The following is a 12,644-nucleotide window of genomic DNA, read 5'->3' on the forward strand; positions in this document are numbered from 1 at the left end:
CATTTATACTGAGCTGTAGATTTCTTAACAATAAGGAATTTCAGATCATACTTGAATCTGTTGTGTTGCTGAATTTTGTTGTGTTCGGAAGTCATTTTCTGTAGATGATTACGATGAAGAGTACTGTAACAGACAGTTGTCCTTTAAGGCTGAGGAGGAAACATTTAACAAGAACCGGAAGCCATTTACTGTGGCTGTCTTGACATCTTGTAATATTCGTTCTTGTCTTGGAGTCGGTGTTATGTAACTGCAAAGAATTACAGTGTCTCATAAATGCAGTTTTAACATGACATTTACTGCTCTGGTGAGTGCGTTGTAAAAGGGCTTTATTACATTCTGTGGTTAGGGGAGCTATCCAGCTTTCAAAGGTGCATCAGCAGCAGAATGTAACTCTTTAGTATATATTTTAAAAGAAAAAGGCTTTTTGTCCTGTTGTGGGCCAATTAAAAAACAGAAGGTTCTCCATTCAGTTTTCTTTGCTTCTAAGACTTTCCCCCTTAGGTGATGGTTACATCCTGACCAATTTATCTTAGGCTAAGGGGCAAGAGTGGACAACTCATTGGGCACTAAGGGCCTAGTTTTTGCCATCATATTCTTCATCTCATTATAAAGACTAGAGACTTCTTTAAAATTTAAAACTGAGATTTTCAGGAATTCAACAAACATCCCAAGAGCAGAAGACCTTGGCTCAGCTAGCAAATGCAGACAGTGGCTACCGTAATTCTGCATTTGAACCTCTTGTAACTTCTGCATTCTATACTGCTGCCACCTTGTGTTTAGGAAGGAAACTATGTTCCTGCACTGCATGGGGCTGGACTAGATGACCCTCGTGTTCCCTTCCAACTCCACAATTCTATGATTCTAGGAACTTATACTGAGTCTGTTGGCCCATCTAGCTCAGTACTGTCTTACACTGACAGTCAGCATAAACATTACTGAGCTAGATGGACCAATGGTCTGTGTTCCTGTTTTATTTTAAATATTATTGTTTTAGCGCTTTGGTGTTTGTCCCCTTTGGTTCCTTTGGTAGACTGGGTGGGACAGAAATTTAATAAATAATACAAATAACGATGATTGGGATTTTCTAGTCCAGCCACATCTGGTGGAGGGCCGCCACATGTTCCCTATCCTTCCTCTATAGAAATGTCTCCTAAAGAAGGGAGACCAAAGACATGGATAATTCATGCTATGCTCATTCAAACCTTGCAAGCTTGAAGCTCTCTTGGCTCCTCTTCTGTGATCTCCTTCTCACTAAAGGCCCATTTTGAGTTACCCTCGTGGTCTTGAAAATATATTTTCCCCTCCACAGTAAATCCTCTTGGGAGTTACTTGAAGGATATTCTTAACAATTATTTTTTCTTAAAATATATGTTGAGCCCAGTTGCAGCATTAATTTAAGGTAGAGGCACATGCTTTGAATGCTGATAACACTTTTCAATAAAAGGAGCATCCCAAGTCTTTGAGGTAAAAAAAATATTCCCTCCCTCCCCCTGCCCTCTCCCTTCTCCCTGCCAAATATTTCACTGTTTATTGCTCCTATTTGCAGTGGTCCGTCTGCCAATTTTCATTCCATATGAGAGTGCTCTTCAGCCCAATTGAGATTAATTTTTCTGTCAGATTTATAGTTGGTCTCACGTCATTATAATTCTCCAGAGGGCAGGGCATCTGCTTCATTAGTAACCGCATGTGTTTGTTTAGTAGCGGACTCTTTGCAAATTATTATTCTTGGGCGGGGGGAACTTTGGATAATAACTGGCTATGCAGTTTTACAGGGATGTAACAGCACTTCCGTGCCCAGAAAAGACTCTAAAATCTGTGCCACGTTTTTTCATTCCATTTTGTGTGTGTACAGCCTTTTCAGTTCCTTTCAAATCGTATTATTTTGTATTATTTCAAACCATAAATGGTCTCTTTTGTTAGTGTCAGGAGCCACATGATAGGACCACCTTGGACACCTTTGGATACAAGGTGGAGTATGCACTTAGTAAAATAATTTAACATGTTTAAATGATGAGCAGGGTCGGCTCACCCATGAGGCAAGGTGAGGCGACCGCCTCGGGTGGAAGGATCCACAAGGGCAGCAGATCCAGTCTGCAAGGAATGCTTTGCACCACTGCTGCTGCCCCTGCCCCTGCTCACCCTGCTGTGGTGAGCTCCTTGGAGGCGGGAACTGCTGCCTCCTCAGCACCCCCATGCCAGTGCCATCTCTACAGCGGCTTCTTGGCGAATATAAGGCACTGCTGGTCCCCTCCCACCCTTGTTCCCATTGTAGAACTTCACTCACCCCTCCTTCCCTGGAGGGGGGACAGCATTTTGTGGTTTGCCTCAGGTGTCAAAATGTCTTGGGCCGGCCCTGATAATGAATTTCCCACACAGTCAAACTCTTCTTTTCCCTCAAACCCTGCTATGCCCTCCTACTCCAAACAGGTGACTGCACATTGTCACCCTCCTCTGACTGTTTGCTTGTTTCTATGTGGTGACCAATACGTAGACCCCCTGTCATGCAGCATGAAAATGTAAATGCATGATGTAAATGAGATACTTAATTGGAGTTCTACTATGGCTGCCAGTTAGAATCTTTTGGCTGATGTTTGGGTTTTTCTTCTTCTTCTAGCTCCTGTCTAAATTTTGCTTCAGGAATTTCTGCATCTGGTGAATTTTTAAATGCATAATTAAAAGTTATGTTCGTTCCCTTTAAACAGTGTCTACAAAAAAAGAAAGAAAGGAAAAGCAGTATTGGGCCTATGTAAGGGAAGCATCCTAGTATGGGTTGTCCTCATCTACTACCTCAGACAGGGAGGCCTCTTTCAGAGAGCCTATTTGGTTGGTATGCTGCCACCTCTGAGAGTGAGTGGGAACCAGAGCAGAGCCTCCCAGGCTGCTCTTAAAGTAATCCTCAGCCTTTGACAGCTGAGATGTGTTTTTATACACATCTCTGTTTTCTGATTTAAACAGTATTGGTTTCTTGATTAATTTCTTTTACCTGGTTTTAAATTGTGCGACTATAAATTGTTGTAACGTGGTCTGATATCTCATTGTGAAGGGCGTTTAAATAAACCTATAATAAATAAAAATGGGAGATTCTCACTCATTCGTGTATATGTGTGTTTAGCCTCCATGATAGGAAGATGTGCATCATAGGACTGAGCATTTTGATGGGGCTGCCCAACCGACCTCCTGCAGTAGATGCCGTGGCTGCTCAGATTGTTCCGTCGGTCCTCCTTCTGTTCCTGGGACTGAAACAATTGTGTGCCACCAGGCAGCATACGGAACACGAAGAACATGCTAAATCTGAAAAGAATGATGCAGAAGATAATGGTAAAATAATTAATATACATGTATGCATTTCAGTGGAAATGGATTTGGAGAGGGCAGGAGAGAGATGGTTGCTATAGCAATACTGTTTCATCAGCTATCATTTTTCTATTTGTTACTAGCAAAAATACCTGTCATAATGTCTTTCAGCTTACTTGAGAGGGAAGGACTGCATATTTCAAAAAATTCAGAAGTACTTTACATTCCCATATTGAGTTGCAGAATAACCCTCTCTGAGAATTGGGCCACCTCCTAGAAGGATGATGGCCAGCAGTGCAATGTTTGCCTGAGTGTAGTGCTTTCCTTATTCTACATAGGTGAATTGCAATCGCTCATTTATGGGACAGCACTGGGGCCAGTTGTTCAGGAAATTTAAAATATTTTTTGCCCCCCTCCCAAAGTGTCCCATTAAATCCTGAATATATTGTGACATGCCTTCTATTAAAAATAAACTTTTTAACAGAAGAGATTCCAAGTGATGAAGAGGAGTCCAATGAAGTCAGCCAGGAGATGCAGGAAAACCATACAGGTGGTGGCGGTGATGCAGGAGATGAAGATGAAGATGATGACGATGACTGGGATGATGATGCACTGGAAGAAACTGCTTTAGAAGGTTTCAGCACCCCTATCGACCTGGATGATGGTGTGGATGAATACCAGTTCTTCACACAGGCACTACTAGGTACACACATCTGAAACCTAGAGCAATAGCAACAAAATCCACAAATGTCTTCTGTCTTCTCCAAGGCTACAAAGTCTTTGTCAGATTCATTGTTATCTTTGGAGCACAACATTCAGTCAGCTTATTGGCCATCTTTCAGTCCAAAACATGCACTCTGTATCCTACAAGCATTCTGTGAAACTCTAGTTGAACAGAAGATAGAGGAACCCTGCTAAGCTGGAAATCTCTTTGTTTTCTTCTTGCATTTCAGAAAGAGAATCACATTCTCAAGATGTTTTTCTGGGAAGGACTAGCATAGCCTAACCCTGATTTTATTAGCATAGCCTAACTCGTAACTTTCTCCCATCATCAGAAGGATCATAGTCAAGTGGTAAAAAACATATTTTTTTGCCAAATGTCCCAGATTCAGATGTACACAAGTCTATTTTATTTAGGGAGATTGTAATGTTGGCTTTGGCAGTCGGAACTCTGGTTCAAGTCCTCTTTGGCTATGACATTCAGATGTTGGCTTCGGGCAACTCTCTCTCAGCCTAATTTACCTCCCTGGATTACAGTGGTACCTTGTTTCTCAAATGGCTTAGTTGTCGAACAAATTGGCGCCCGAATGCCGCAAACCCAGAAGTAAGTGTTCCGGTTTGCAAATGTTTTTTGGAAGCGGAACGTCTGACACGGCTTCCGCTTGAGTGCAGGAAGCTCCTGCAGCCAATCTGAAGCCGCGCCTTGGTTTTTGAACGGTTTTGGGAGTCAAATGGGCTATCGGAACAGATTAAGTTTGAGAACCAAGGTACAACTGCAGTTTGAAAACAAAATGAGTTATCGCTTCATCAGGTGTCCTTGAGATTATTAGAGCAAGGGCAGGATACAAAGATGATAGGTAAATTAATGCTTACTGGGGTGGGATTATTTAAACCAACAAGTGAATTGAAAGCAGAAGGTCCCAGACTCAATCCCTGGTATCTCCAGGTAAGGGTAGGAAAAGATCCTTGCCTAAAACCCTGGACAGCCACTGCCAGTCAGCATAGATAATACTGAGCTAGATGGACCAATGGTTTAACTTAATATAAGGCAGCTACTTGTCTTCCTAGTTTGTCATCAGAGATAAGTTGCCAAGTATGTCAGTACAGTCTTTGCTCACTGGAACAGGTATTTCAGCTCAATACGCTGAAGCCAAAGGTAGACCATTTCTACTTGTGAAAAGGATTGTTTTAATGATAATGGAGGGAGGAAGGTTTTGGTGGGTTATGTATCTGCCTTTTCTTTCTGAAGCTTTCTTAAAAGAAAGACCATTATCTCTGTGTTGATAGCGATACAGAGCCGAGATGCAGCCTGGTACCACTTGCTGACAGCACCACTCAGCAATGATCAGAAGACTCAACTGCAGGGCATCTATGCATTAGCTGAACACCGGAGGAGTTCGGCAGGTGAGTCTGTTTATCTACTCTATTGCAAAGATGTCTGTAGAAGCATGCACACTGCACAAATAAGAATTTTAATATTCGCAACCATGTCAAGTAATTCAACCTTCCTCAAGTTTTAAACAAAACAAAACAAAACCAAGTCTTTATTATTCTGATTGCACAAAGAGAGAAGCACATTCAATAGATTTTCTTTGCTTTTGCCCGTTGTAAGAAGCCTTTGTGTACTGGATACGCTTTGGAGGTGGGGAGGTATCTTCAGTTCACAAGGGCTTCTATCCTTTCAAGAGGGACGGATAAGTCTTCAGAGCAAGAGAGAGAATTCTCACTGGTCCTTATCTTCCCTGTAGAGAAGACGAAGATAGAGAAGTGCCAGGGAACATTTGGTGAGAGAAATTGGAGGCAATAAGGGACACAGCAGACAGTAGCAGTATGTATAGAATGGAGAAGCACAACTCAGATGAAACTGTGCAAGCATAGCTCTTCTTCTGCCCTCCCACCTTTCTCTGTTTCAGTAAGAAAGGACAAAGAAACTTTGGTGAGGGAAGTAGAAATGGAGATATGCAGTGAGTTTTAAAAGTCCACTGAGATTAAATTACAAAAAAGTATTTGTTGCTTTCTATATATTGCCACTATAAATAAACTATCAACATAGTTATTGGAACTATAGCTCAGTGACACAGCACATGCTTCAAATTTAGGCCCCCTGTTCTGTCCCTGGCATCTCCGGTTCAAAGGATTAGATTGGTAGGTAATGATAAGAACCTCTGCTTGCCACTCTGGAGAGCTGCTAGACAAAGTAGATGGCACAGCGCTAGAAGGAACAGTGCCCTGACTCAGCTTTCTATGTTCCTTTGTTAGGCCCTGTTAGACGTCCACTTGATATAGTTAACAATTGTCACTTGGTATGTAGAACCAGTGATTTCTACAGAAAATTAGTTGCATATAAATTGAGTTTAGACACTCCCTAAACAGTCTCTGCATTACCCACCCTTTTTAGGACAGGAAGCTTAACCAAATGAATTATACAGGAATAGATTTTTTTCTACTTGTATTGTACACCATATATTACCTATTTGTCCGTACAAGCAAAATGTGGAAATTGCAGAGTGGGTGTTTTTCTATTGGGCTCAGTAATTTTCCCTTTCCATTACAGAGTACAGTGGTACCTCTACTTACGAATAACTCTACTTACGAATGGAGCTCCGTCCGCCAACTTGGATGCGGTTTAGATAGGATTTTTTCTACTTACGAATTTTTAGATAGGATTGCTTCGACTTACGAATTTTTTCTCCCAATGCATTCCTATGGGATTCGACTTACAATTTTTTTCGACTTACAAATGTGCGTTCGGAACGCATTAAATTCGTAAGTAGAGGTACCACTGTATTACCTATCTCCAGTAGTGGAGGAACAATATAGAGGTATACAAATCTGCAAGATTATTTTGTTCCTCACGCTTTCCCCCCAAATTTGGTGGTACTTCAGAAATTTCAATCTTTTAAGAAAATAAATGCATGCATTTGGAAGGAGGTTCACTAGTGCTTTAAAAAAAACATACTTTCTATCCATCTCTTACACTTATTTCTTTTTAATTCTAGAATCAAAGAGGATAGAGCAGCAAACGGGCTTCACATTTGATAACAAAGGACTGGTCTCTTCATTTAACTTTGGCAATCCTCCAGGGAGCAACTGAAGGAGGAAGAGACGAAAGCTTAAGGGACTCTGCAGAATATTTCATTATTGCATTTTATTAAAACAGCAACACACATTTGTGACTTGTGAGCAGACAAGGGAAGGTAATGGAGTGCTCTGGAAGATGATTTCCCTTTGGGAAAGGCAGTGGTCAACCCTCTTTCCTCTCATTAGGACACTCTTTCTAACCAGCTACTGTAATGTATAAATTCTTGTGGTATTTTTCTAAGTTGTTGGACTGAAGAACGTCTCTGTTCCTGCTCTTCCCAAGGAAATGGGGAAGCAGCTGTATGGAATTGGATTGAGTTGCACTTCTCAGGTCTTTGCCATGTGAAATTGAAGGGGTCCTATGGATAACAGTGCCTTCTGTTGTATATGGATTGCCTGAACAAATAATTTTGGAGTGCATAGTGCATTTTTTATTTTATGGAAGGACATTTAATAGGCACACTTCAAATCTTGCTTTCCTGTAGTGAAATCATGGCTGTATTTTGTCAGTCACAAACTTCACACCGTTGCCTACGCAAACCTTTCAGCTTTCCTGAGTTCATCTGTATGTGTCCAGGGTAATAATTTCTCTTGGAGTTATCAAGAATAACCTTTATGTTCACAGCTGTTACCAGAAAGCAGATCTTCCCATGGAAAGTATTTCTTTAGATTTCTACTTGGGGTTCGTTAATGCAGTGGTTTTCAAAGAATCTGCCTTGAGGGAATCCTTTCTGTGTTGCCCTGTCTACCAAGGAACCCATTGTGCATTGCAGTAGGTCCTGGAGTATAGCAGTTCTGACTTTTTCAGCCTGCGACCTGACATGTTGTGTCTCACTGTTCTTTCTTTCAGGGAAGCTGGTTTGCCAGGCTCAATCTTATTATGAGCCCAAGGTGTCTCCAGAACAGTTTGGAAGCTATTGCTTTTCATGGAGGCATTGTAATTATTTGGGGGGGGGGGGCAGTTTGTAGATGTAGCAATGGTGTTCCTGGGCTCTGCAAGCAGTGGTTCTTTATATTGTCATCTGTCTTTGACAAGAATGAGGTTTTCCAGCCATGCCTGTGGTGAAAACCTACGCTTTAAATAGTTGTTTTTATTGGCTTCATCACTCCGGTTGTATCCAGCAACTGAGTGATCACAAAAATAAATAAATCTTAGGTTTAAAAGGCCAGCCTCCTGTAACATCAGAAATGAATTGGAACTGGGCATTGGTGAGCAGAACATGAGAAAAATGGTCAGGTAGACAGGAGTGGTGCAGAACAATGAGCCTATGTTCATATAGCTTACCTTGCATAAAGGGAAGAAGTGTCTAAGAAACCAGGCATCTGATGGAGACTGGATTGAGTCTCTGGACTACCACTTTCCTATCCCTGGTACTCATTCTCCTTCATCTCCCACTGCCCATTTTTGTAGCATATGTTTCCCATGCCATAATACTGGGTGCTCCTGTCTTTCTCCAAATGTTTGTTACTGAGGGAATTTAGTGTTTGAGCCTTGCCAGTTCTCCAGCCACACTTGATGGCTGTATCTAGTGAAAAATTTTCTGTTTGTGTGTACCAATTAATACAAAATACATGTATGCCAAGTTGATTGTGAAAAACATGTGCAGTGCATATTTCAAGTACAGCTTCCCCTTTTTAAAATACACAAAAGTGACAAGTGGGGAAAGCCACATTTGAAGCATGCACGCAACCTTCATAACTGATGCATTGGTACCCAGGCACAAAATATATTGTGATATGTGGTTTTCAATGTTCAGGAAAAACGTTGATGATAACATCTCTCTTTCTCAGACCTGTTTCACATAAGTATACCTTGAGGAACACAGGGTTAAGCACTAAGCAAAGATAATGAGTTTGGTATTTTTAGGAAGAAGCATCAAAATTCTGGTTTGAGGGACGAACAACCTGAAGGTGAGGAAAGAGCTTCCTTATGAGATAGGGATGTACTGGGCATTTTTCAAAAACAGCCCCAGCTCTTCATGCCTGTCACATTTAATCACCTAAAGCCATTCATCACTTAAGAAACTGTAAGGGAAGGTGGTTTAATTAAGGGTTTGAATTAAGACACACATTTCCTTGATTCCCTTGTTCAGTTTGTGCTTAAGCTTCCCCTCAACTCTATGTGGCTAGAAGACTAAATTTGTCTGCAAATATTGATTGTCTGTTGAAAATACAAAATTTGGGATCATTGATTAGGTTTGCAGTAAAGGGCTTGGCTTTTTGTGATGGACCACAAGAAGGAACTGGGGTTCTTTCTCTAATTGAAACAGTGAAGACTATTCTGTACAGAGGCAAAGCAGGGTTTGCCACAAAGTGTGCACCAAACAAGGAACTACATGCAGTCGTGGCTTCCTGAAAGGCCGACCAGGCCTACAGCCTCTGTCAGTAACAATCAGACTTTACATTATTAAGTGTTCATTTAAAACATTTGGTGTGCCTCTAAAAATTCTAAGTTGGCCTAGAGACTCTGAGGAGCTAGAATATGCTGAATGTGTGCTTCCTTTTATATTTGTTTTGATTTTTTGATCATTCTGCCCCTTTTCTCCCAAAGGCATTTCCTGTAAATGCTTTAGCCCATTACAGTCAATTTCCTTTGTCTGTCCTGGAATGTGTTGTTATGCAGTTGATCAGGAGAATCTTGCTGGGCAGTATTGGTGTGAGGAGGGGGCAGAGTTTGTTGCTCTTCCCCCCTTTCACAACAGATCTTTGTGCAAATATGTCAGCAAAATAAGTATAATTTCACGCATGCAGGAAGGGGATCCACATAGAGCTGACTTTGCTTTCTTTTGAAACATACATTTAAATATGATTATCTTGGATAAAAGATTTGAAGTGTCTTCCAGGATTGTGAGCAGTTCACTGATGATGTGTTTCCTCCCCATATATATGTTTGTCATATTTTTGTATGTTATACATATATGACTTAAGAGAGCAGTTCCTTGATCTGAAAGCTTCATGTTGAGGGGTGACCATTGGAAATTCTGAAATTTAATGATAAGTTCACATGTACCTGTTCAGTGCTGACTGCATTAACAAGTGCTGGCTTACATTCATGTATCAGAGATAAAATACCATAGATAAAAGCTTTCATATTGCCTTACACCAACCAAAACACAGTGCTGTTCTTCAGCTGAGTCAGTTCACTCTATGAACTGCTGGTTACCAACCACAATCAAGTGTAGAAAAACCAAGTGATGTACACATGCATGTGTGAACCAATCTTTGAGGAAATAGAAGTCCTCAAACTGACTCGACAACTGGTGCCAACTTTTACTGGACCTGACAGATCTGTGGATATTCTAGGAAACAAGAGTTTGTACTGTCTAATCTTCTGTAAATGTTCTAGGTAAACCTGTTGTTACATTTCAAACCCCCCGCCCCCCGGAACAGAAAATAGTTGCTAGCTACCACAACCTCCCCTTTCCCCTTTTTGAAGGTTGAAACAACTAGCAAGACTTTCACATCCAAATTAACTCATTAAAACAATGAGGACCATTAAAACCAGGACCATTTTATGCTAACTTTTGAATCGGACTTGTTTTTTTCTTTAGTAGAGCTTTGGTTACTGATAAGGGGGCTGAAATCACGAGCAGGGGTTCTTTCATTGATATATGAGTGTGATTACACCCACCCCCGCTTTTTCTTGTGTAAAAGACCATATGTTACCTGCATGATGTGCATGGCCCTTTTCCATCTTTAAATGTTTATTTACCTTTGACTGTTCTTGTAAGAACTTTGAAGTGTTACCCAATATTGTCTTCCCACTACCTCAGGTAACATCAGATGGATGTCACATGGGAGGAGCCCACTACCTGTGTTTTCCTCTTAGAAACTGGGATTGTTCTTCATGGCCTCTGTGTAGTCATACACATGGGTTCTGCACTTGTGCACAGCAACATAAGGGATTTTTTTTTTTGAGATCTTAAGAAAGCAGGGATGGATGTGATGCTGTTGCTCAAGGGGCAGACAAGCTCCTTCCCACCCTGATCTCTTTCAGTCACGTGGCCTCGATTTTTCTGGTATTACCTGAATGCTAGAAAAGGAAGGAGCTACCTCAAGGGCTTCCCAGGAAACATGAGAAGGGCCTTGAGATTTGCTGCTGTATAATTTGAATTGATAAGCTTTCTTTAGACTTCTCTCATAAGGACTTAGGTGGGTTACGGCAATAGTCCTTTACCTTTTTTAAACATACACACACATTGTGATGCAAGTGACTCTGAAATTAATATTTATTCAAGACTACTTGTAGAGTTTTGGGCCCAAACTAGGGTGTTAGATCTCAGTCCTCCCAAGTCTATGCTGAACACTCTAGCTGCTGTGCCTAGCTGACTCTTGACTGAAGTTGGGTTGTTTCTATCCAGTGCTGAGCAATGCAGATAGCTTTGTTGCAAGACTTAATCATTCTTGTGCCATTCTGGGCAAGTTCTACATTAGATTTTGTAGCCATGAAATTGTAAGTGGTCAGTGTAACTGCTTACAATTAAAGAATGTCTATCTAAATGGGTCATCCATATAATTCACTCATTTTTTTGCCACTTTCCAGGAGTCTTCTATAGTTAACCATCAAGCCCCAAAGGGTTTGCCCAGGTAACCTATTTATTGAGCATTGATCTTCATTTTGCTTGCACAAAGGTTATATGATGTTCACTCTTTATTGAATATTCATTCTGGTTTGTTTGTGGGGACAATCAGTTCACTTCTCTATCACTTTCCGAACTGCAGAAAGTATTTATTTAAAAGTGGATTGATTGTGCCAGAGCACTTTGATTGCATAAACCTAAATTTCTAATACTGTATGTGATTGAATCCCGCCTGCAAAATGGTGGCAGTCCTAGTGGTGACCTACGTAAGTTGTATACAATGACCATTTTCATTATATTCTCCCATGTATGCCATTTGCAGCAATTCCTGTAAGAGTCATTCCATGGAAGCAATATTTTTCTCTTGGCAATACCACTTCAGTATGAGCCTGAGGACCATCCTTTCTGTGTGTGCTTGTTTACAGGATGACTTGTATTCCCAAGTTCCTCTTTGTCTGAGAGTTGCACTTCAGAGTGTGTTGGACTGTCTTGATTTTGTTCCCTTTTACCTCTGAATGCTGCTTTTAGACTCCAGCTGTACCTGTGTGGTAGTTCATTGCATCCAGAGAGCTAAATAAAATTATGGAACGAACAAAGGTGCTGCACCTTGTTCTAGAACTGGTAGAATGTGCTACAGGCTCCCCAGTATTTGAAATCTTCCAAACTGCATGTTTCAATACAGTGAGAAGTGTTTGGGGAGCCCTTGTTTTGTTTCTGGGCTTAAGAACTGATACTTGCTATAACAGCCAGGGGGGGGGGAGGGGATGAGGACCTGATGCTAATGTGAGGAATTATTCAAAGCATCTTTTTGATGCCAGGGAACATTCCTTAGGTTTGTTACACCTAGATTTTGCTTCCCATTACAAAAAGTCCCAACGCAATTTGCAACCAAAGTAAAAATGCAATAATAAAAATCACATAAGCATTTTGAAAACTTTGTCATTAAGAGCTGTGGGTGCATTTTTGGTG

General features: G+C 41.0%; 1 protein-coding gene across 3 annotated transcripts in view; it reads left to right on the forward strand.

The window, feature by feature from the left end:
• Positions 1-12,267, forward strand: part of IPO8 (importin 8) — a 40,634-nt gene extending 28,367 nt beyond the window's left edge. For 2 of the 3 annotated variants that reach the window (XM_060279960.1, XM_035127531.2), the window contains 4 exons: positions 3,113-3,318; positions 3,779-3,997; positions 5,302-5,418; positions 7,014-12,267. In XM_060279960.1, coding sequence (XP_060135943.1) covers positions 3,113-3,318; positions 3,779-3,997; positions 5,302-5,418; positions 7,014-7,108 — 637 coding nt within the window. In that variant the 3' untranslated portion in view covers positions 7,109-12,267. The remainder of the gene's footprint in view (positions 1-3,112; positions 3,319-3,778; positions 3,998-5,301; positions 5,419-7,013) is intronic. The other variant, XM_060279959.1, reaches the window with a different exon arrangement.
• Positions 12,268-12,644: the final 377 nt, after the last annotated feature.

Source organism: Zootoca vivipara, chromosome 10 (assembly GCF_963506605.1).
Source record: "Zootoca vivipara chromosome 10, rZooViv1.1, whole genome shotgun sequence".
Classification (NCBI taxonomy): domain Eukaryota; kingdom Metazoa; phylum Chordata; class Lepidosauria; order Squamata; family Lacertidae; genus Zootoca; species Zootoca vivipara.